We start from the raw sequence: 24,692 nt of genomic DNA, 5'->3' as shown, positions 1-24,692 counted from the left end.
ACCCTTTTTCTTTTAGACATGTTTCCTAATTAATTCCCTACAAATTGTACTAAAATTGAAATCTCTCACTCTGGAATATTAAACTGCACTCATGACCTTTTCAATTTTCACAATCTAAAAGAAATTGATGTGCAAGATATTTTAAATAAGCCAATTAAGTTTTAATGTCACGTATCACTAATGCAATTATATGGAAGATTTGCTTCATTGTACCTAATGAGAACAAACACCTTTACAGTATAAACATGGATGCTCAAGAACCAAACCTCTCAATCCACATTTCATATTTAAACTTAACTAAAATTCCATTTAAGTTTAGAGTCAAAACTACTCTGAAGAAAGTTCCCTCGGCCCCATGCTCATCATTTTCTACTCTATTTTTGAGCCCATTTTCTGACTAACTCAATAGACAAGTTTAAACAAGACAAGTAAGTTCAACCCCGGCTAATCATTCACAAATCAGTTTCATTTTAAAACACCTGTGTTGGGTGACCTGTAGCTATGAAAATATTTAATGAAAATAGAAAATTAAAGCACACGTAAGTTAAGCCAATGAATAACAAATCATTAAATTTCATCTTAAGAATTACTGTGCCTCTATTGCTATGAGCAAGAGGTACTCTTACCAGCTATTGAGATTTCAGCTGAGCCACAGATGGCAGAATGAAGTCACCATTAGCAGAAGCAATGGAGAAATAAGCTGAAAATGGCTCCAACAAAGAGACCAAGTCACCTTTATGACAAGTAAACCACCAGCCTAAAATCACAATCATCTTCAAGAATCAAGAAGACATGCCTGACTCCAGGTATTAACACGCTGCTGTAAAATTACTGCTTTAGGAAGGGTTTAGGAGAGCAAAAATCAGCTTCCATTTCAGAATCCATACAAACATGTAGAACCTACAGTAAGCCTGACAGATTTGGGAGTCTTTCATTTGTTGCTAACAACACTTTCCAGTTTTTGCTAGATAATATTATGTATAGTGCTTTAAACAAGCACAGACAGAACTCCTGTTCTATATTGTCCAGTATATAAAATTAAGTATAGCAAATGAAAGGCTACATGACTATCCCCTTTGATGTCAAGATCCCCTAATAAGCCTAATGCTCTTTGGCATTATCTTGCAAATCTGAACGAAAAGTAGGTATTTACCAAAAACCTTTTAAACAAAGGTGCACTTTGCCAAGAAATCCAATATAACTTTACAAAAGAAACTAAGCTAGAATGCCCTCTCCTGGTTTATCAACAAGAATTTCTTTAAACATTAAACAGTAACATTCGGCATTTTGACAAACCCTTTCTGAAAGCTCATTAAAATCCTCCTAGGGTAAGACGGGAAAAAAGCTCAACTGATCAATCATACCCACTAGCTGCATATATTGCTTTTCTTCCTCACTGTTAAAGTAAAGGACTTAAAGTAACTTAAACAGTCAACTAACTACTTCAATACACTGCATTCCCTGAAATTCTCACCTAGCCAAAGTCTTAAATGGGTTTTGGACATCAGTTAAACATTTAATACAAAATTAAAGTTTATATTTCCAAAGTCACCAGCCAAAATCAGAAATTAGTTCCTGCTCTGACCATTGCTACATTCCATTTCACAGAATTCGGCCAGATTACACTTGTTGCTAGGAAAACTCTAATGTGTTATCTTTAACACTAGTGACTAGAGCTGCAGGAGAGTTTATAACTTCAGATATTAGGCAAGCAGGCACTCTGTGATAAATGAGAGCACCACACTCCCACATCTTGAGAGCCCACTGCTACCTATCATCTTTCAGTAGGGATAATGTTTCTTTCTCCCTAGAGCTTCCCAATGTAGCCTGAGCATCCCTAATCAAACTCATTAAACTACTTCCACACAGAGATGACAAGTGCATATATAACCACTACTCTCTGCCGATTTGAGGAGATAACGAAGGACCTTTCATCACATGCCAATGAGAAGAGGATGCAAGCCACCAAGAGTCACCAAAGCTCTTTCCAAGGCGCTAATAGATTTATGTCAGAAACCAGTCCAAAAAGTTATCAAGTAGTACTCAACCTAAATGCACATATAGTAAAAATAGTTTTAAAGTATTAAGTGTCAAAAAATCTTTTGCATTGCTAGAAAACAAGGGAGATATGTTTGGGTTGAATGCACAATCTTAACTTTAATCCTCTGAGAGCAAGTCTTGAATTATTGGGGTATTAAAGTTTTTCTTACAAACTTAAATATTTGCACACCATCTTTATTACTTCAAGTCTATTAGACAACCCCTTGAAAGGGATTACTGTGCCAAACCACATGTAAAAGATATTTCCTTTTTGGAAAGGAGCTAAAAACAACAGACTGAACTTAGAAAAAGCACCCTGAAGCTCCGTCTCCCTGAGATACAGGATATCAGGTTACTGACAAGAGGGCCCAGGCCAGGATCAGAGGAAAGAGCTGAATCCACCCAGTGTGTCTGTACAAGGACCTCTCCAGAATTAACCAAAGAAAGAAGCAGGTCTACTGTGCAACAGGTGCCAGACACAGGCAATGCTGAACTTAAAGTGAATTTGATGCCAGTTCCTTAGGAAACCAAGGACCTTTTAGAAGTATTATTTGAGAAACAGCTCTCGGTAAGATTGTTGTCAATGCAATTGTGCATCAATGCATTCATCTGTAGAAGAGCCAACTGCCAGAGGTAATCAGCAAATACATCACAGAGGACAGGTTGCACGCTAGCCAAAAGCTCATTGATCTCAAGCTCCATACACTTTCAACATACTAAATCTATACTCAACTCCATCTAGTCTTTAGTATTATCCCAGCTAACAGCCTACTGCCTATATTAAAGTCCCCTAAAAACTCTTGCTTGACTATATCAAGGCATACTGATGATATGCTTACAGCACCTGCAGTGCATCTGAAAGGTTGTGGACACTGGATGCAGGTAGCAGAAAAGGGCTCTACAGCAGGACTTTTTAAATATTAATGTGGAGTTCTCAGTGTTCTCTCACGCACTTGACAGCGTAATCTGTTGAGTTATTCTGCTTGGATAAGCTCCAAAGACACACAAGCCAAGAGAAAACTACTTTTTATGGGTACTCAAGTCATCAAGGAGGTAGGTAGGGGGATGATGGGAGGTAGAAGGGGCACAACTGATTTTCCCTGAAAACCTCCTACTGCATTCCTGCCTCTCTTTAGGAGGATTTTTCAGCTAGTAGAAATTAAGTCAGCTAAACATCCAAGCACGAGTCAACACTATTTTGAATCTACAACTACACAGAAATGGTTTACAAACAAACAGAAAAAGCATTAACTAGTATGTAACTACAGGCACTAGTACTCAAAGCCAAAACAGCACACACAGTCTCACACTATACCATAAAAAGTACTACATACTATAGCAAAAGTACACAAAACATGCACATTCATGTGTATTCTGGAAAAAAGGCTAAATGCTGTAGATTAGCAGAGGGAAGGTATGAAGCATAGTAACTGAAAGTAGTAAAAGAAAATTAAATCCAAACGGGTGCTTTGACCACTAAAGACTATCCTTCCACAAAGACATCTGATATCATTTCTTGGCTGGTGAGACAAAAGGTGAAGTACACATCACACTCGAAAGAAGCAGCTGAGCTACTGAGACAGCCTCAGTAACTGAGCAGCCTACATAAGGTTCCATTTTCTATACTGTAACATGAAGCACAAGAGTAGAACTTTTTTTTACTCTAGCTATCCCCTATGTCAGATATGTAAGCTGTACTGTATGTTATCAATATGCTTTAGGTAGTTCTTTTACTACAGCTGCCACTGATCACACTGATATGAGGCATATTTCCAGGTGAGACAAGGAACATGTTTCCCCTCCCCCTAGACAGTTGCAGATCCAGATACCTAATCAGCACTAGGATGGCTGCTACATAACCCACAGAATCCTTCTGGCTGAAGTCTGTACTACAGTCTGTACTACATTCAGGTTCTACACTTCTGTTTCAGAGTACTCACAGGTTTGCTATGATTCCTATAAACTGTTTGTTTAAGATCAATTTTACAATCATGTTAATACGGGTATGCATCATTGTAAAGGAATTGAATTGAACCAGAGTATTAAAGCTGACAGCAGTGTTTACTCTTTGTAAGAGTACTGAACATGTCAATCGATGCTCACTGGACAACCACCACTTACTCCTTCAGAATAGTTGAAGTACTCCCAGAAAGCACTGGCTGTAGGTTAGTCTGTTTAATACCTGAAGTTATCTTCACATAGTTTGGCCCTTCCTCCTCCTCTGTCTCATACTGCCCAGTATTGCTTGCAGCCCTCATCCCAGAGGAAAATCCTAATAACCATATTTGGGCTCACAGAAAACACAGCATCACTTCAGCTAGAGCATGAGCTCTGAAAACTGAAAGCAAAGCTGAGCTAACCTCTGTTATCTCTGGAACTAAATCCTTATTTTTGTTTACACACTACGACCACACTAAAAATTTCTTCTTAACTGCATTATGTAAATATAAAGCCTCCCAGTCACACTACTGAAAAGAGGGCAAAAGGATGGTCTCCAAGAAGCTTCTTCCTTCATCCCGACAGAGGTGACCTAGGAAGATACTATGAAGAGCTGCCAGTAGTTGACACCAGGCAGGTCAGATATAATACTCTTCTATGGCTTAACTTCTTTCCCCTTCAGTGATGGGCTTATAAAGCGATTATTCTCCCACCATTTCCTTGGATTTATACTAGGTAATTTAACCAAAACAAAAACAGTGGTAAAATGTGAACAAGACTCTTCTATTAATACCACCCTGATTGCTCAAGTTTTCCCAAAACACCTCATTTTGAAATCATAATCACAGCAAACCTTCCAAACATGTCTTGAAGCAGTCTCTGCCAACATTTAGGTTTAATTTGGAAACACACCTTTTCCTCACGCTCCATCAGAGTGCACAGCTAAGACACACTCAGGACGAAGTGAACAACAGAACAATAACTCCCCAACTCACTAAATTCTTTAATACTTAACATTCCCTAACTTTGCCTATCAGAAGTAAGGATTCAAAAATATTACCAGTTAATCTAAGAAATCATATAAAATCAACCACAGAACCAAAAGACTAATTTTGCTCATCATGCAGAGTTCCATTTTGTGTTACTTATCCACTGGTGAATATAAAGGCTTTATTACACTACTCAAACTGAACGTTCAGTAGAATTTTAATTCACCTTCATTTCTTTTCCTGATATTTCTGCAATGAAAGTGAGGTGCGCACAGTGCAGCATAGCTACTAGCAAGAAAACACAGAATTATACAAGCAGTTGTATGTACTATCCAATTAGTGCATCACACTTTACACAAGTTTGCACCAAACAATGCACTTGCATCAAGTCCTCTCCCACCTACCAAAGTAGTTCTACTGAAATTGAGAAACTGAGGTGGCCAAAAAACAAGTTACCAGAGAGGAAAAGCAGGAACTGGGTTACTGAGTTAAATTACCACCTGGTAACAATACACTCCAATATCCTCAATTCCTTTTGGACTTATTTTATTTCCAGTATCTACACAAAAACCCTGAAAGAAGCAAGACTTAGAAAGTCGGTATAGTAAAGACTGGCAGATTAAAATAGAGGTGATAACTCTAAGCTGAAAAATAGCAGCACAGGACTTCTTGTTAAGCATAACTACAGTACAGAAACTGTAGTTATTCAAGACTGAGAACACTGTAATGGACCATCTGAGCCCTAAATCAGAGAACACTGTTAAAGCTTTGCAATATCAACTATCAGATTAAGCTTTCAAAAACACACAGGAAGAGAACCAAGCTATGTTTTCACTGGTTTTCCAGCTACCATGGATGATGCTTGAATTTCGACCGAAACAAAATGAGTTATCCAACAGCCAAAAGATAAATTACCCTAAACTGAAGCATGCAGGTACAAACATCAATCTAACTTGCCTCATCTGATGATTTAAACCTTAACCCATTACATCTCTAAAATTGTTTGTCCAAAAATATGGAGACAGATTATGTCACTTTAGGAATAATTAATGCCACAGAGTACTTAGGCCTATTCTGTTCTGTAGAACAATTCTGTAAATATGAGCCTTGGGAATTTCAGAAACCCTTTAGTGGACCCTTTATCTGGAACACTTCCCTCCCTAGGTTCTCACAAGATGAGCAAGACTTCAAGACTGTTCCACAGTCAAAGTACTTTAAAATAGAAGATGACAGTTTTAACCACAGCAAATCACTCTAGTTAGATCAAGTTCACCTTGGATAAGTGACTCAAGCAGACACAACTATTTAACCCTAAAAGGGGTAAAAAATGGAAAAATAATACCATAAATCAACAGAAAACACCAGGAAATTTTATCCTGTTTGAAGCAAAAGGAGGGGAAATGAGACAATCTGAACACTTAAATTAAAAAGACTGCCAAAATCAAAAACAGTCATAGACACCTTAATCCTCCTCCTAAGACCTCACATCACCAAGGGAGTTCAGCCATCTACATCCAGCTTGGATGTCAGCTCTAAAAACATTTTGTCTTTGTTCTTCAAGTTGCATGGCCTTTACCAATTTCCCTCCCCCCAGCAAGGAAAGTAAATTGGTATGCGGTAAGATGAGAAAACAGACAAGACAACTGGCCAACTGGCCTTTTAAGCTATAGTATTTCAGCAGATTACAGATGGCCTGAATATAGATTCAGATAAACCATGCTTTAAAATGAAGTATTTCCCCCTTCCCCCTCAAAACTGTCTTCCATAGAAAAACACTAAAAGCAAAAGAACTGCTCTGCCAGGAAAGCAAGACTGAACTTGTCAGAACTTGAACCAATATTCAGGATCTTTAGTTTGGTCTACCTGAAATATTTCATGTTGACATCATCTCTAACATATGAAAAGCAAGAGGTTTCAGTTTATGCTCCCCAGCTCCTCAAAAACTTTCCTGTGAAGCTGAAAAAATACAACCTGTGTGAGCTTCAGCCCAGTACACTCCCTTAACCTCATATCATCATTACTACTAAGTTTTTAATTCTGACTTCGGTTTTCTCCTAGGAAAGTAAGTCTCTGCTACTTTCTTTCACAGTTCCAGTGCTTTGTGAAAATAAGAGTGCATCTTTAAACTAAATGCTCATTTTCAAAGCATCCTGTGGAAACTTCAACAACATTTTGCAGTTCTTTTCTGCACAAACTCATTTTACCAACATCATATTTTCAACTTACTGAAACACTGACACTAGAACTTCCCTAAGTAAAATAAAGATCTTGAAATACGTAACCGAACAACAGTGTTGATTTGCGCTTCCAAACTCCAAGTACATCCTGGATTTTTCCTCCTAAATGCATAAAGATGCATTTTGCTGTAAGGAAAAACGGATGTTGGGGAAAACATATTCCAAATAAATAAATGCCTATGTTACTAAGATAGGCGGACATTATACCTCATCACTATTATCATCTCCTTCACACAGAATTACAAGTGCAAAATCACTACAGATGAAATTTGTTCACAGATTGCGCACTCCGGCAAAATGAGTAATCTCATATTCATTTCACAGAACTCCAACAGGCAGATACTTTGACATCTGCAGGCTAGCCAGCTGAAACATTCAAACTTTTCAAATGCATCTACATAATCTGTAAGCTAAATCACTGGAAACAAATTTGAAAAAAAACTATTACCCAAGAGAAACATACAGAATGAAATACAGATTACACTTACTTCTTTATAAACTAAATTTCCCATCAGATTTTCTAATTCTGCCTACAGTTATCCAGGTCATCTCACTTTCCCTTTTTGGAGAATAATGGCATAACACAAGAACATTCTTCCCTTGTGCTGAAATTTCCTTGATACCAAGATTTAAAATCAAAGTAGACATGACTGCTCTTTACAGGGATTACATGATAAAAGTTCAATTTTGAAATGGTTATTCCTAACAAATAGTTAGCTGCTTTTAGCATTTTCTTTTGCTACTAATGGACTGAAGCAATCCATTCAGCATCTGTTCAGCTAAAAAGGACCTTCTGGTTTAGATTATTGTAGTTTTTCCTCATATAAAAAAAATTTAAAGATGCAAGTGTGAACTATAAGTTCTCATCCAAGATTTTTTTTTTTTTTTTTTAAATCCACTTTCATAGTTCCATCCTTCTGACAGTCATATTCACCCTGCACCCTCCTTTCAGTAAGGACTCCTTCATTCTGCACCCTGTTCACACAGATCTCTAGAACTGGAGAACATTTCTGCCTAAAATCAGCTTGGAGGCCAGAAAAAAATAAATAAATTACACAGCCATATTCTAGGTTCTGAATATTCAGCCATATTCTAGGTTCAGCTGGCTCCCCCCAGCTGAACCCTACTCCTGGGCCTAAAGGAAGCTTCTGCAGAACAAAGGAAAATTGGCTGCAAGTAAAAAATGGTAATTATGCCAAGGTTTTGGGGGAAATAGAGATGCATTTCAATCTCCCGCATGCTTTTATTACTGGCACCTCCACTAGAGCAAATTATTTAGAGAAAGAAATACAAAGTTATTACAAAAATTACTAAAAATACAATTAAAATCAAGTACTCTTGTGAGTGCCCCCTCCCTACTGAAAACAGGAATTTCAGGTTGATCTAGTCAAGTACCTTTCACAATACCTGCCCTTTTCTTCCTTTTTCTTCCACCTCCATCTACCTCCACAAGCTTTCCAGAATTTCAAAGCAGGTTACTAAGAAAGCCAGTCTATTTCGTTTCCTCCTGTAGAATAGCTCATGTGACTTTCTACCAACTCCTACAAACCAAGTGCACTTCTGAGGTAAAACTCCTGGTATTTGTAGTACAGAAAAAATACTCAGCAATTAAAGATTTTTAAAATGGAAACTATTAACAGACTAAATAACAGAATTAAGTGTTATTCTTTTGTTCTACAATCCAGAAAGCACTGAGAACTACTTTTAATCAAAAGTTTGAGTACTACTTTTATATACTCAGCATAAGTCTGGAATTTATACTCTAGACTTAATTCAGAATTACTTGATTAAGAAAGGAACTTTCATTTTAAATTAATACACATAATCTATGCAAGGCTTAAGAGACACTTCAGGTGCTTAAGCATTTTATGTATGACAGGGAGAGAATCTCGGGTCACTTAGAAATGATGAATAAGAAAAGAAATGATGAACAAGAAAAGTCAACTCAACATTTCAGTTTACTGAAGCTTCTGAAAACAATTTCTGTATATAGAAAGTTATATAAAAAAGGGGAAAAGTACCTCTTGTCCAGTAAGAAAGAGCAAGAGATCTCCTTCTTCTTCTTCACACATGTGAATTTGGATCACTGTTCGAATGGCAGCCTCAAGGTAGTCCCTTTCCGGTTCTGGAGTATAAAATATCTCCACAGGATGGGTACGTCCCGGGATAGTAAGGAGAGGACAGTTATCAAAATAGATCTGAAACTTGCCGGCATCCAAAGTAGCACTCATAACTATGACCTGGGAGTTTGGAGACAAAGAGACAGTTACTCTAAAGGTTGACAAGAATCTATGAAGTTATATACTTAAAACATTTTAAAAGTTGAGTGTTTCCTTACTATTAAGGGTGTGACTTAAGCATGCTTTTTTCAGAAGGCAACAATTTGGTTTCCCAGGTCCAAAAAAGCCATATGGAAAGGTTAAGCCAAGATAGTCTTTCTAGTATTTCCTTCCATACAAATCTTCCTAAATTGACCTTTACAATACAGATTGTTATTAACAAATCAAAAGCAGTTCATCTACTAGATAATTTTATAATCAGCTAGTAGTAAGCACAGAGATGTCCCTATTCAGTACACCTGTAACTGCAAAGGAAAAGCTGTTGGGCTTCATCATTACTGACCTTCAAGTCGGCTCTCTGCCTTACGACCTCTTTCAAAACTCCCATCAAAATATCAGTAGCCAGGGTTCTCTCATGGGCTTCATCAAGAATTATAACACCGTAGCGCTCCAGCAAAGGATCATTCATTGCCTCACGAAGTAACATACCATCAGTCATATACCTGAATGCACACAAAACAGTATTAATAAAAATCTCTACTAACAAGTGATATGGAAGAAGACTCTACATATTCACTAATTAACTAAATATTTCCAATTTTCCAACAAGAAAACTACTAGTGTACTATTTCTAATAGCAAAACAAACCAATTTAAAAATGTACAACAGCAAATACTGCAGAGTATTCACAACAACAGGTGGGATTTTAAGAAGGAAGGGGAAATGAGGTTTGCAACATTTACAAGTGGCTTGCAGACTACTGGCAGACTTGCAGATCTGCAATTAAAGACAGGGAAAAACATAATTTTGAAAAACTAGGTATGTTTCTACAACTGCTTCTCCTCTTTTTCATCTGCAAGTCACTTTTTTCTCATTTTTTGCTTTTCCTTCTCAACTTCCAATTCCTTTTCACTGAACTTTATTCCCAGCCTTCAGCTACTTGTGTAAGCCAGAGAACACTTTTTGTCACAAATTGCCGCTCTCCGCAACAGAGAAGTAAGACCCTTCAAAAAACACCAGGAGGAAACCTCTTCAACAATGAGGTAAGACACTGTGCATTCCGAACATCTGTAAATTGCATATTAAGTGGACCTGGTTACCTACATAACCAGTAATCTTAAAACACCATTGTACTCAAACTTCAGACTTGTGCACACTCACTTCAGGTACGTGCCAAATTTATCCATATCCATGCTTATTGAAATAAGCAACTGAGGAACTTATTGGAGATCTGTTATTGGCCATCTGAATGCCTAATATGGAGAAACCGAACACTGAACAGCTCTACTCTAGTAGCTTCTTGCTCCAAAAATATCTCTTCTGGCCACTTTCCTCTTTATGGATTACCTAAAACTAATATCCACAGGATGTAGGCATTTCTGTGAGAGGATTAACTCACTTTTGATCTTCCCCAAGCCCCATGTCAAGTTTCTCACAGACTAAGCTAGAACTTTCCTCTCCCTTCTTCACCCAAACATGGAGAGCGGCTGTCCATAGATTTCACTGCCCTCCCTATTACACCTTTCAAAAACTGGCTGCACCAGTTCCCTCCCTATAACCCCCACGCACACTCCCACAAGAAGGCAGCATTATACCTGTAAGTTACCATACTTACTTCAAAATGGTTTTTGCACTACTGCAGTCTTCAAATCGAATGGAGTAACCAACCTCCTGGCCCAGCATTACATCCATCTCATCAGCAACTCTCTGGGCCACGCTCATCGCAGCCACTCTCCTGGGCTGGGTACAAGCTACTCCCCTCTTCGGCCCAGGTAACGAGCGCATGTAATCAACACACCATTGGGGGATCTGTCAATTCAAAGAAATTCAGTTTCAAGTGCGCTTCCAATGAGCACATGAAATTCAAAGGTTACGGATTACATCGAATGAATTTACTACTACAGTTTCACCCAGATGTACAAAAATATCCAAATTATGAGAGAAAACAGTTAACTGGATCCAACACTAGTTAAAGCACATTGATACAAGCATGTACAATTTTTTTCAAGTTATAAATAGGTTCAGTCAGATCAACTCCTTAGCGCTGTCGACCAACAGCTGCCATGCTCCAAAGGTATCCAAGAGCCTTAGCAAGTTTTAGCATTTTAAAAACACTGTTCCCCCCCGCCCTTACCCCTCACATATTTAAGGAGAACAATGTTAAAATTGCCATAACTAGAAAACATGGCAAGTAAATGAATTAGGAAAGTCCATTTAGTTAATTTTCAGCTCTCAGGTTTTCATATCTAGCTTACCAAATTACCAAACGGTCCAACTCCTGTAATATTTGTCAGTCAGCAATTTTCTGTTACTCTCATGAATCTGGAAATATCATGAACAATCCAGAACACACAGTATGTTTCAAAAGAAGCTCTAAAGCTACTAACAATTAACTTCCCAAGTACATGGCACAGAAAAATGCAATTGCTTTAGAAAGCACCAGGGAAATCTCAGCTCTAATTATATTAGCTGAAGTGCCTTCACTTAAAATAGAGCAAGCTCTGACTTGAGCCTTAAAACAGCAAGTCTGCCAGGCCACACTACAGTACCATGAAATATACATAATGTAACAGTGGCTTTCTAAGTAAGAAGCAGAACCTCCAGCCATGACCAAATGAAAGAAAAAGGCCTTTAAAGTCTCTAAGGGAATAGGCTGATTTAGATGATCACCACAAAGCCTTTCATGTTCAGCTTTAAAAGAAATAGGAAAAAAAAGGACCAAACCACGCTACATTTTCCACTTCACCCATGACCACTTTTGGGAATATACAGAATTATTCATATCTATTGCTTTTAAACTAAAAAACAATTTTCAGTGATTGTCTTTCCTTGAAAAAGTGGGGATCTCAACAACACTAAACAAAAGATCTTCCATCTTCAAATTGTAACCAAAACAAACATGATTAAGAGGAGACTACATACATAGTGGTTTGCCTTTATATGAAAATACTTGAACACATTTTTTTTTTTTTTTTTTTAAAGAAGAGTCAAAGGAAAGCCAGGCTTTTAACACAAAGAGGGTGTCACATTGCCCTTCTGCTTCTTAAAAGGTGGTGCACATTGCAATTATACCAAGTATTTAATTTCCTTTTGCAAAAATTCAGCATGATTCCACCATTACAGTACTGAGCATATTCTGAGGAGAACAGTCAGAGTTTAAGTTTAAATTACTAATCAAGATACTGCAAACACTGAAAGCTTCAAAATTAACGGTCTCGGCCTCAAATATATTCAGTAAATTTTCCACAGTAAAGTTTATAAGTCTACTTTTCTTTTGTTTCCACGGCCAAACTAAGCTTCTTCATACTTGGGCACCCCACAACAACAAGGAGGAAACTAACACAAGCTCATTGTGGAAAGGAGCCTTACAGATGGCAGTTAACTCAAAACATTATCTAGAGCTTCCCTAGCAAAAAAACGGGGAGAAAATTCTTTAGGAAGGACAGCTTGTTGCAGTTTTCAACTAATGCCAACTTCACACCAGATAGAAGCAGATTTAATTGGTTCAAGAGGAAAATTTGAGCAGTAGAGTTGTCTTGGGCATTACAAGACTTCCTCAACACAAGAAATTTTACATTACCCTGGTAAATCAATGTAAAACATCAAAAAACCCTAGGCAAAACTGTTAGGTTTAAGACAGCACACAACTACAAATTACATTCCCACAGGGGCATCCACAAATGTTTCAAGTGATATCTGCAGTATCATAAAAATTCAGAGGAAACAAATTTCTAAGATGATTCATGCACTTTCTGTAGCTTCAATTCCTTTTTGAGGATTAGAAAGCCTTAGGTGTCTTAAGATATTTCAGAAAGAGGTAAATTACTACAATTCTAGAAGAGCTTTATGCCTTGAGAACTACATGACAGTGACACACATTTGAAATTTAAATCATAGGTGTTAAAACGCACACCCTTTAGATCTCGGAATTCTCAGATCACACAATTAGAAACCTTGTCTTTATATAGAGAAGAACTGTATTTTTCCACATGAATGTTCAGAATACCATATTTCAAGTAACTACAATCAAACTTAACTGAAGAATTCTGTAAAATCCTTGTCTCAGGCGATAGGTTAGAAAAGCAGCACTGAATGTTGTCATGTATCACCCAAATAAGAAATTGACTCTTGAAATTTGTAGCAAGGACACATTAATTTGAAAGTATCAGGTGCAGTTATAAAAGGTAATTAATGTACATATGTCCTTCATATCCTCCAGACTTTCAAAATCTATTTTATGATTGAATTTATTTTCATAAGACTTATAACAAGTTAGTTATAATCTTTAATTTATAAAGATAAATTATACATCTATACCTGTTTTTCTCCCTAGATGAAAGGAATGCATGAGGTTACAGAATAAAGAACTTTTTTGCATTGCTTTTCCACAAATTATAAACAGAGTACAGATTAGATTTTTGAACAAGTTTATCCCACTCTAAACAGACTCCACTACACCAGTAACTCAAGTATATTTTACTGTTTGAAGACTCTACAGATTTGTCATGACTCAGAGCCCCTATCACTAGTGGGTAAGATGTTCAAATTCATGAATTTATTAAAAAAATGATTTTATCCAGCTCCAACAAACTTAAAGACAGTATCCAGAAAAGCATCCAGCTATGTTATGAAGTCCAGAGCAGCCCATAAGAAGTCTCACAGGAGCAGACAAGTCTCATCTTTTACACTAAGTACACACTAACAGGTGTGCAGTTCCAGAACATTTTTGCCCCATTTCCAGCTACTACCTACGCAAACAGTTAAGTGAACTACAGACACAAACTATCAACTTTTATTGAGAGTTAAAGCCTCCATGTTCCTTATCAAGAAGGATAAACTACCACAAAGCCTACCAGAAATAGAAGGTCAGAGAACAGGACTGTGAAAAGGAAATACATTGAAATATTCATACCTACTTTTATATTCCACAAAAAAAACAAAACATTCCAGCCTAGCTTTGCACAAGCCTGATCAAGTACCCTGCAAAATCACTTCCAAGAAACTCAAGATTAACACACCCCAGTTGGCAACAGTCTCAATCATTGAAAATTGCAGTATCACAATACAAACTCACCTGTGTTGTTTTACCAGACCCAGTCTCTCCAACCAGGACAAACGACTGATGTCTAATCAAAATATCTGTAAATCTATCTTTATATTCCCAGACAGGGAGTTGTAGACGTTTCTTCAGTATGTCATAATATCGAGGTGTATGTGGTAGATTTGTGAAAGGGTTAATACTGTGTGGAATCATTGCTGGTTTTATAGCTGGTATCCCAGCAGCAGCATAATACGTAGAATTTGATGTAGGTCGAAAATCTTTTTCCTTGTCCCTTTCTCTGTCACGATCTCTGTCTCTGTCCCGATCCCTGTCACGATCTTTAGAACGGTCATCACGGTCCCTGTCTCGGTCCCGATCTTTCCTAAAGTGAGTTAAGAAATACAACAGAAAGTGAGATACTTGAGTACTCAAAGGCAGAAGATGAATCTCAATTAAAAAAAAAATAAGAAAAAAAAAAAAAAAACACAGACTTTAGGGCTTCTAATACAAAGTGGATATAAGTCCAATACTTTAAATAGCCTTGCAAACAACTACCAGGAATAACAGTATGTGACACAGAATAACTGTATATGACACATAGCAATTGTTAGCTGTACAACGGACATAACTACTCGATATAAAAGTTCTGTCTAGGCACAGTTCAAACTGTCTTGATTTTATTCACTTCTTATCAAGAATTAGCAATGTATCTTTGACTTGCTCAGAATTCTTCCTGCCCCTATTTGCTGTTGCTGCAGAAAAATAAGAAATAAATACTCTTTTGCCTCCCTACCAACAGAATTGTTTGCCAAATGCAAGAACTGTAACTCAAGATAACAGATGAGCCTCAAGAGAAGTTTGATTCTCACATCCCACAATGAGTTAGCAGTTTTATTTGCTGAAAGCCACCTCTGAAGTTGGGACTCAATCAACTTCAATTTACAGGTTGCAGAATCTGAAACTCAGACCAGCAAGTATGCATTCTTATTTGTTACCAAATCTGAAACAGTAGCATCACATCGTTACGACTACATGATTGGTTAAAATCTGTTACCTAAACAGTTGTCAGCAAGTTGCACACGCACACACACAAAAAAAACATGCACATATACACCACCACACACACAACAAAGTGGAACTACTTGCTGCATTTTCTCTAAATTAAGAGCACAGAATATTACAAATTTCTAAATTAAGAGCATTATAAAGCTAAAGTGAATCTAGTAAACGTCAAACTGGTCAAGCAGAAACAACTCATATTAAAAAAAGGTAATCTTGAAATACTAAAATATTTCACTGTACTTGTAAAAGGACAGTGTTATTTTCACTATAGTTATCCAATCCAAACTCAATCTCCGGCCTTCATCTCAGTGGCAGTTGATTTTTGTCTCTACATACTTGTCCTTGGTTTAGCATTTAATGGGCAATTTAAAATTATAGATAATCACAAGAAAGCCCCGGTTTTATCCAAAGAACTGTTGCTGTATGCTTTTAATAAAGAAAAAAAAACTCTTCAATACTGCAGCAATTAAGTCTGCTAATTTAAACTAGTTTTGATCAGAAGATTAATAGTAAAAAATTCTACCCCTGTTCACAGGGTTTCAGGCATGCCTACAAGGAAGAATCAAAGCGAAAGCTGCTGAACACCACATCTCTCCACAGCTTCCCCTGCTCAGTGTGAACCTGTGTAGCACACAACCAGTAAGCTAATTTGGGATTCCTACCCATGCGAAAGGTGACAAACAACAAGTTATTTAATTTTCTAAAAATACGAAATATGTTAGACATCAAGAACAAACAGCACTGATTCTTGTAAAAATTAACGTAACCTAGGCAGACTATGCAGACATTCTATCAACATTCTGAGATCCTATAGCTTCAAAGGTTGTCATCATTAATAGCTATTATTTTGTTTTGTACATTTATAAATATTTAACAGAAAAAAATGGCAAAGAAAGGAGGATAAAATAGACTGCTGACTGTCATTGTCCTAATGCACTTTTCATAGACTTTCCTGAGTTTTTGGACACTGAACTACCTAAAAAAATAAACCAACAACACTGCTCATTAACAGCTTTTGCTTGAATCTGAAGCACCATAACCCCAGCATAGTTTTAACACTGTAAAACATTGTACAAGATATAAATCTCTTTCTACATTAAAAAGAATGGCAAATATTGCAGAATCTAGTGCAGTTTTATACACTACTAGAGGAAAGCTACCTCTGGTAGTAATTCAAGGAACTAAGCTTCATAATACTACATTTCATGGAACAGTAAGACAGATGGATCAAATTTGGGATTTTTGAAGTTAATGAGCTATTAAGAACCAACTTTACAAAAAAAAGAAGGTACACTGAGGTATTGGCATAGAGAAAGGTGTGATGAGACAGTAACAACATAATAAGAAAATGAAATAAAGATTATAAACTCAATTTAAGCATGGCAAAATCAGGGCAACCTACAACAGAATTAATAGTACATACTTTGTGTAGAAAAAAATGCAAGTAGAAAGAGAATAAGACATACTTAAAAAAAAAAACAAACAAACAAAAAAAAAACCCCACTTTGACTAGACACCAAGGAAGTTACTGCAAAAACATGCCTTCAGAAGCAGACTATTCTGTAACACTAAGTACACAATTCTATGACAGAAGCTTCTACAGAGCAAAATGAGTTTATCTTCAGATAAATGAGTTTATCCTTAGGCAAAAAAAAAAAAGCATGTAAGTCAGCACTCATGCAAAAATAAACAGATCTATTTTCTGTTGCCAGCCTTGTCCTTACATAGGTAGGAGCTTTTCAGTGGCCTTGTAAAGAATTAGCCTTTCCTAGCCCGCCTCCACTAAAATTAATTCTAATACAGATCAGTTCTCTAATCTAGTCTCCCAAACACTTACAGTACAAGAAGAAAGGGGGCAGCACTGCCTTCTTTTGTGATGGCAATATATGAGTTTAAGACATAGATAAAGTCTCAAGAACACTGTACTGGTGTAAACAATTGCAAATAGGATCCAGAATGGAAAGTCCTGTTAATGCACTGTTTGTGTCCATCGTTTAACTTACAGTTGCCCACTCTTCCATTTAAGGAAATAAACTTAGATTCTGAAATGCAAATACAATTTGGTAAAAACCTCAATGGAGGTGATCCTCAATATAGGTCAACGAAGGGAGGTTTTTTTTTTTTTTTTTTAATTTGCTCTTCTAACAGGTTTCAGAAAGCATAATATAAAGGATGCCCTTGATTTTACTCTCCAATATTCCTTTCTCATTTATCAGTTCATTTTACAACAACACTTCTCCTAAAAACAGTTCCCAGCCTCTTGCTGCTATTACTGAAAGTTGGCAGACACATTCAGATTCTGGGATCAACTAGGGAAAAGGAGAATGACATTCTATTCCAAAAAAAGAAGCTGTCTGCTTCCCGATCACTAACAACTTTGAAGCAAGTAGAAAAAGTGCTTCCAGATGGGCAGTACAAAACAACTCCAGCTCATATCTTCTGAAGACTGATAAAACCATTCTTCATATTGTAGTCTGCTGAGATATATATCAGGTATGTTATGGTGCCATATGAACTTATTGAATTTTCTAAAAAACACCACACACACACACCCCAAAAACAATTCTTCATTTAAGAGCTGTCACATTTAACTTGTTTTCATCATTTCAGAGATGGTTTTTGATTTACTCAAATTTGTCTTACACAAAAATTTCAAATCCATAATTTTAAGTAGTCTCATCTCTCAGCTTTCATACACAATACATACCTATTCAAATACAAAAGAAACAAAAGTCACTAAGACCCAAGATGAAAAGGGGGGGGGAAAACTAAGAGACAAGTTTAGAACCACTGATGACCAAATAAGTTTTATGTAAACATAAATTTATGTAAACATAAAACTTATTTATGTTTAAATATACCTAAGTGTATATGTAACTGAAGTTTAAATATGTCTAAATATATATATATAAAGTTTAAATGTATGTAGTAGAACATTAGTGTTATACCTCCATTACTAAACACCTTTTTGCTGTCTGTCAACTGCAAAAGTCTGTAATTGATTAAAAAACAAGTTAAAAGAGAAATTCTGTTCTGTATGCATGAAAACAGAAGGTAGAGTGAGCGACACGCGATTCACACAAGACTGATGTTACACAGCAGCAACTGACATTAAAGAATTTAGAAAAAAAAATAACAGATCAGAAACACTAATTCTTACAACACTAGAGACTTTCCCTACAATTCACGTACTTGAAGTTGTTTTTTTTTTTTTTTTTTTTTTTTGAAGGGTGATATTTCAAGGCTAAAAGAAAACAGATGTTAGACCCCTGCTTAACTAGTTTACATTGGTCATTACAAGCCTGCTGGCCTGACATCGCTCCCACGCAAAACTGCACATACTGATACATGGTCTCAATTAAAAAGGAACTAAAAAATACAGGGTACCCTGATACATATTCTATTCTAGACAGCTAGATGGGCAGTAAAATACCCTCACTATTTCTCTATCAGCTCCCTGAACAGACACCTCTTCAATTTCAGTTTAATTCAGTTTTAAAACCAACTAAACTGCATAGAGATTTTTTTCTGCCCAAAAGAGATGTAAATACTTGCTACTAACAAGAATCTCCCTTAGCCCTCTATACTCTGTAAAACCTAACAACCCTATGAATAAACGGGGGCAATGTAAGGATAGTATGGCATGTATTACATGAATTAAGATCTCAAGTAATAACCACCTCAGTGTCTCCGCTTACTGGGACTGGTTCTTGGTCCTATGTCACTTTGTTGGGATAAGGGATGCAACACCAGAGCTTTTTTTTTTTTTTTTTTTTTTTTTTTGCCTCCCTCCCCTGCTTTTTCCTCCTTCAGGTGCAATAAAATCAAACACTTGTAATAATAAAAAAGTTATACTATTGCTGGGAAGTGATTGCAGTATGCACAAAATTAGAAGATTAAAGCTTCAGGGTGACAGCAGGCAATCAACAGAACAACAAAAAATAAAATGAAACCCACGACCCTACACCATACAAATAGGAAATAGTAAACAATAATGATTATCTGTACAACAATATCAGCTGCACCAGATTCAAGTTTTTGCATCACAACTTGAAAATGTCACAATAATCTGTATGCATCATAAGTCTGTACACATACACCTTACTGCTTGGAGCAGTATAAAAAAAAAAAAAAAACCCTAACCAAATGAACAACAAAAAAAACACCTCACACAACACACAGACACACACACTATACAATCTTTAAGAAAATCAGGGAAATACCAGCCCATATCATTAGGGATTAGATTACAGTACTCCTACATACGTACAGAAAACATGTTCAACAAAATCAACTGAGTTGACAAAAAAAAATATATCAAAATCTAGAAACTAAAAATAAAAACTACTCGAGTTCACATGGAAAGAAAACACACGTTCTATTTCAAGAGCAAAAACATTTTTTAAACCAACCCTCAAATCTACAGCTCACTTTTAAGTACAAGTTGGTAACAATGTATGCCATTTATTTCTCCATGATAAATATTCCTGTGCAAAACAATGATGTTGGGCTTGAAAAAAATAATTAATTCGGGGAAGTCTTCACAGCAACAGCAAAAGATCAGGCTAAACAAACAGATTTCCTTGTGGTCCTTTACATTCCAGAAGTCTGTTTTAAAAGTCCCCCACAAAAAGGTAGCAAAGAAAAAATGCATACATATACACAGAGAGTGGAGGCAATGAAAAAAAAAATGTATACAAAGCAACAGCACAAGCACGTTTCTGTGCTCCTGCAACTTATGCAGCCTCAACGCATTAGTGGGGAATGGAAGTGGGGAGTATAACTTTCCCTCCCCCGCCCCCTATTAAAAAAAAAAAAAAAAAACAGTTCTTAGGTTAATCCAGCCACCCCCCCCCCCCCCGTTGATTGTCGAGTTAAAGCGGCTAACAAAGGAACAGCGTTTCCATGATGCTAAGCTCTAGCTACACAGGCTACACAAGACTCACGATGACCTTAAGGGCCAGAGCTGCCAGGCCTCCCACGCCAGAAAGGGAAAGAAATCCCCCGACGGGCCGGGGGGCACGCAGAGCGGCCCAGGAGAAGGCGAGGAGTGCGGGGGCGCCAAGGAGAAGCGCACACAAAGCCGCGCCCGGCCAAGCGGGCCCAGCAGCGCGGCGCCCTGGGCCCCGTCGCGACGCCGCTCGCCCCAGCGACGAGCTCAGCGGCCTCCTCCGCTTCCCTGACCAGCGCCGCCGCACGCGGCTTCCCTCCCTCCCTCCCTCCCCACCCGCCCGCCGCCATCCTGCTGCCGCCACCCCTCCCCGCCGCAGAGGCCGAGCCCAGGCCTCGCGCTCAGGCCCGGCCTGCCCAGACAAGGCGGCGCCGCTGGGCCCCGCCATGCGGCATGCGCCGCCCCGGCCCTCTCCCTGACCCCCACCGCGGCCTCCCGCCGCCCGGGCCCCGCGGGGGCCGCTCCGAGCTGCCCGCCCCCGCCGCGGTGCAGGCCGCACAGCCCCTTACCCGTCGGCGGTGCGCTTCTTGCTCGAGCTGTAGTCGTCGCCCAGGTCTAGGCGATGGCGCTTGGACATGATGGCGGCGGCGGCCGCGCGGCGCGAGGCAAAGCGGCCGGGACTGGGCGCGCGGGGCTCGCCAAGCAGCAGCGAGGCCGGGCACAGCCGCTAAAATGGCGGCCGGAAGGAAGCGCCGGGGCCGCGCGAGGCGCTGGCGCGAGCGCGGAGGGGAGGGGCGGGGGGAAGGGAGCGGGCGTTGTGCGCGTGCGCGGGGCGGGCCCGCGTGCCGGAGCCCAACGGCTGTAACGGTCGGAACGGCCGCCCCGGGGTCCTCTGGCGTGCGGGCGCCCCAGGCGCCTTCCCCGGCGCCCTGTGCAGCGCTGCCCGTTCCGGTGCTGCCGTTCAGGCGCTAGGAGTGAACCCCGTTTCAACAGCCTTTTCCGCCTGGGCTGGGCGTTTCCAAGGGTGTTTACCTCCGATAAGTGCAGTGGCAGATGCCTCTTGGGGGCCATCACAGGCTCCCTGAGCCCTATGTGGGGAAGAGTGTAATCCCTTGCACTATATCATGAGTGGGTATTGCTATAAATATTTTTCACGAAGAAAGTAAGTCTCACACAAACCCAGAAAAAAAATAGTTCCCAGCTTCTCCCTTCCCTTGTGATTTGCTTTTGGTGCCTGTGTGAGAAGATAAGCGGTACAAGGAGGAGAAACGCCGGAGGACCTGTCTGCTATGTCCTCGTTTTCTAAGGGCGAGCACAGCTACACCTGCATTTAATCAAATCCTAAAAGCAAAACAACACACAAGCAAATGTGCTGTTTCTTTGGTATGGTTGCAGATTTTGGCAGGTAGCTGCAATGATTACTTTTCCCTGGGAGAAGTGCCAGCAGAAGGCTGTCACTTAGGCCATGCTCCAAGGGGTTCCACGGTAGTCCTCTGACTTGGTTCTGTGCCCCTGTGCTGTGCTCCTCATCTCCTACCCCACACACGCAATTTTAACCTTCCACACTACAGAATTTGTACTCCGAGGGCACAGGTGAGTCTGGCCGGGAGAAAGCAGTCCCTTGGTGCTTAAACATAGCCCATAAAAAACAATCTCTAACAGCTTCATTAAGAGGCATAATTCATGATACATCTAGTGGCTAGCTAGGGAACATCAGTTGTTGGACATCTCTATTCCTCCTCTTTAATGGTCTCCCAGCACCTTCCTTATGATTTAAGTTCAAGACTTAGACCAGAAATAGTTTTCAGATGCCATTTGAAAGCACTGATATTGGTATAGCTCTCCATCTATACATAGGAGTTTATACGGTCTGGAGAGAAACCAGAGTTGAAAGACATGTGCTTTGCAAGCCTTGCTCCCCATTGCCCTTCACAACCTTTCTGTCAGAGATTACCACAACCTCCATGGAACTGCTTGCATGAACACTCCCTAATCACTTAGGTTAAAAGCAGTCAGGACAATTCAGTTATTTTAACTGCTTAATCTTTGTTAACTCTATCAGACTATGAGGGCATTCACCCTCATAGGGAGCATTCACCTAACAGCTCTGTTAGCAAATCTAGCAGTAGTCAGAAAAGAGCATCCAGCAGCAGTGACTGGTAGTACTGCCAGGTCATCCAGTGGACATTTGCCCATAGCTGCACGCCCCAAAGATTTTCTGCAGTGCAATAATTACTAAGATAGTTACTGTAGACAAGTTCTTCTAGCATATTCTTTAATAGAAAAGCATATTCCTGTTTTAATTTCGGATAATATAACAAAATAGTGTCCTGATCTCTCCTGGAATTCTAGACTCTATTGTAAAAAAAATACCATTTTCCTGCTTAGCATTATCAACCAAAATAAATATTTCCTAATCTTGATCTTGAATTCTGCACACAAAGCCAAGAGTCATTTTCCAAGTTACATTACAAGAAAAATGGAATATCTACTTTAAAAGTTGCCAGAAGATAAATATTATGGCAGTTTCTATCCCAAGTGTCAAGATGTGTTCCACATCTTGATTATGCTTCCCCAGGCACAGCTGCATAAACTTATGATCTTGCTCCAGATTACCACACTGCCAACCCCAAGGCAAGATTCTGCTTTAAGAGGTGGCAAAAGAGGAAGTCTCAGCAGCCTAAAAATGATCCTGTGGCTAAATCTCCCCAGCAAGTACAAAAAGAAAGGAGAAAGATTCTGAGTGTCAGTTGGGGTCAGCAACTACTAGGCTGCTATGCCCCAAAATGAAGTCCCATGTACTAATTATCTAAGTATAAAGAATAGTTGCAGGCTCCCCAAACAGAACCTCCACCCAGCTCAGCTGTGCTCTGAGCTGTGTGACTACGTAATAAACAACCTGCCCTTAGCCCAAAGAGTTTATAATCTAAGGCCTTCATCCTGCAAGCACACACATGCCTTATTTTCCTAATGCAAATAATCCTTTTAACTTCAAAGAGATTTCTAAGAGTAGCAAAATTAAGCATGTAGGTAAGTGTTTACAGGATCACAGCCTAAATATGAGATGAGACAACAGGGGAAAAAAAAAGATCAGGAAGCACAAAATTGACATAATGACAAAGTGATAAGCATTAAACCCTCAAAGGATAAAAAGAATGTGTAAAATAGGGCATATTTAAGAATATTTTCTGCCTTTTCAAAGGTATTTGTTAAATAAAAGCGTTCTTGTTTTTTGTTTTCCCTGTGAAACCTTTTATATTAATCTACAAGAATAAATATCTTAGATTACTGAAACTGATGTGTATATTAATTGCCACTTGACTATCTGTTCTTTTACTCTCCATTTCCTGCCCTAGTTAAATATATATACCACTTTGTGGTATCAAAATCTTCTTAGACACTTCCAGTGAGAACTTTGCTTTGGGTGTGGACATACTTACTATGCTATTTAGGTTCAAGGGAGCGTTAACATCTAAAACTGATACAGTGGTTTAGGAGAATAATGTTATCTCTAAAATACTGTATTATTCTGCTGGTGTATTGCGTTCTTCCCAGAATCATGGATCTCAGACAGGCCTTGCATCAGAGGCCTACTTTGCAAGCAGGGGGGTTTCTGACAGAGAAGCCTGGCAGATTTCGGTGTCAAAGTTTCAGATATTATTACCGCTAGCTAATTGCTTCACCCATTTGCCAGAGATTACCAAGTCTACAAAGAGCAGGAAAATATGATATATCCCATCTACCATTTCAGAGAAATACTCCTTCTGCACTAGTTTAAGCCAAAAGAGGGGACTGAAGTGAATCCACACATCTTATTCTTCCATCGCAGCAACGGAGGCAGTAATCACGAGCAGGGTGATAGAGCAGACACGTAAGGGAGCTTCGGCTGGAGGAAGACTCAACGCAACAGACTGTACGTACCGACATCTACTCTGCCAGTACTTTATTTATGGTTTGCCTTTTAAAAACAGTTAGAAAACAAAACCATATTTTTAAAAATCTGTAGCAAATGACATTAAAGAATTTCCTACAAACTAATTTAAACATATTAAACTTGGAAGTAGTCATGATGATTATCACTGCAATCTGCTTTAAGTAATAAACATATACACAGGTAATGCCCTTGGCAAAATACCCAGGAGCCTTAAACACAACTGCCAATTCCAGTTTCAGACCAGATCTTCTCCCCCCAGCACAAGCCTGTGGGAGTAAATG

At 38.8% G+C, this 24,692-nt stretch overlaps 1 protein-coding gene across 1 annotated transcript in view; it reads right to left on the bottom strand.

The window, feature by feature from the left end:
- The window catches only part of DHX15 (DEAH-box helicase 15), a 42,107-nt gene extending 20,895 nt beyond the window's left edge, over positions 1-21,212 (bottom strand). The window contains exons 1-5 of the mRNA XM_088539947.1: positions 21,047-21,212; positions 14,558-14,906; positions 11,099-11,292; positions 9,827-9,986; positions 9,226-9,444 (exon numbers count right to left, since the gene is read on the bottom strand). Coding sequence (XP_088396073.1) covers positions 9,226-9,444; positions 9,827-9,986; positions 11,099-11,292; positions 14,558-14,906; positions 21,047-21,114 — 990 coding nt within the window. The 5' untranslated portion in view covers positions 21,115-21,212. The remainder of the gene's footprint in view (positions 1-9,225; positions 9,445-9,826; positions 9,987-11,098; positions 11,293-14,557; positions 14,907-21,046) is intronic.
- Positions 21,213-24,692: the final 3,480 nt, after the last annotated feature.

The sequence above is a fragment of the Tinamus guttatus genome, unplaced genomic scaffold, assembly GCF_059628265.1.
Source record: "Tinamus guttatus ecotype Peru unplaced genomic scaffold, ASM5962826v1 Tinamus_guttatus_pri_ptg000052l, whole genome shotgun sequence".
Lineage (NCBI taxonomy): Eukaryota > Metazoa > Chordata > Aves > Tinamiformes > Tinamidae > Tinamus > Tinamus guttatus.
This window is presented reverse-complemented; position numbering and strand designations above follow the sequence as displayed.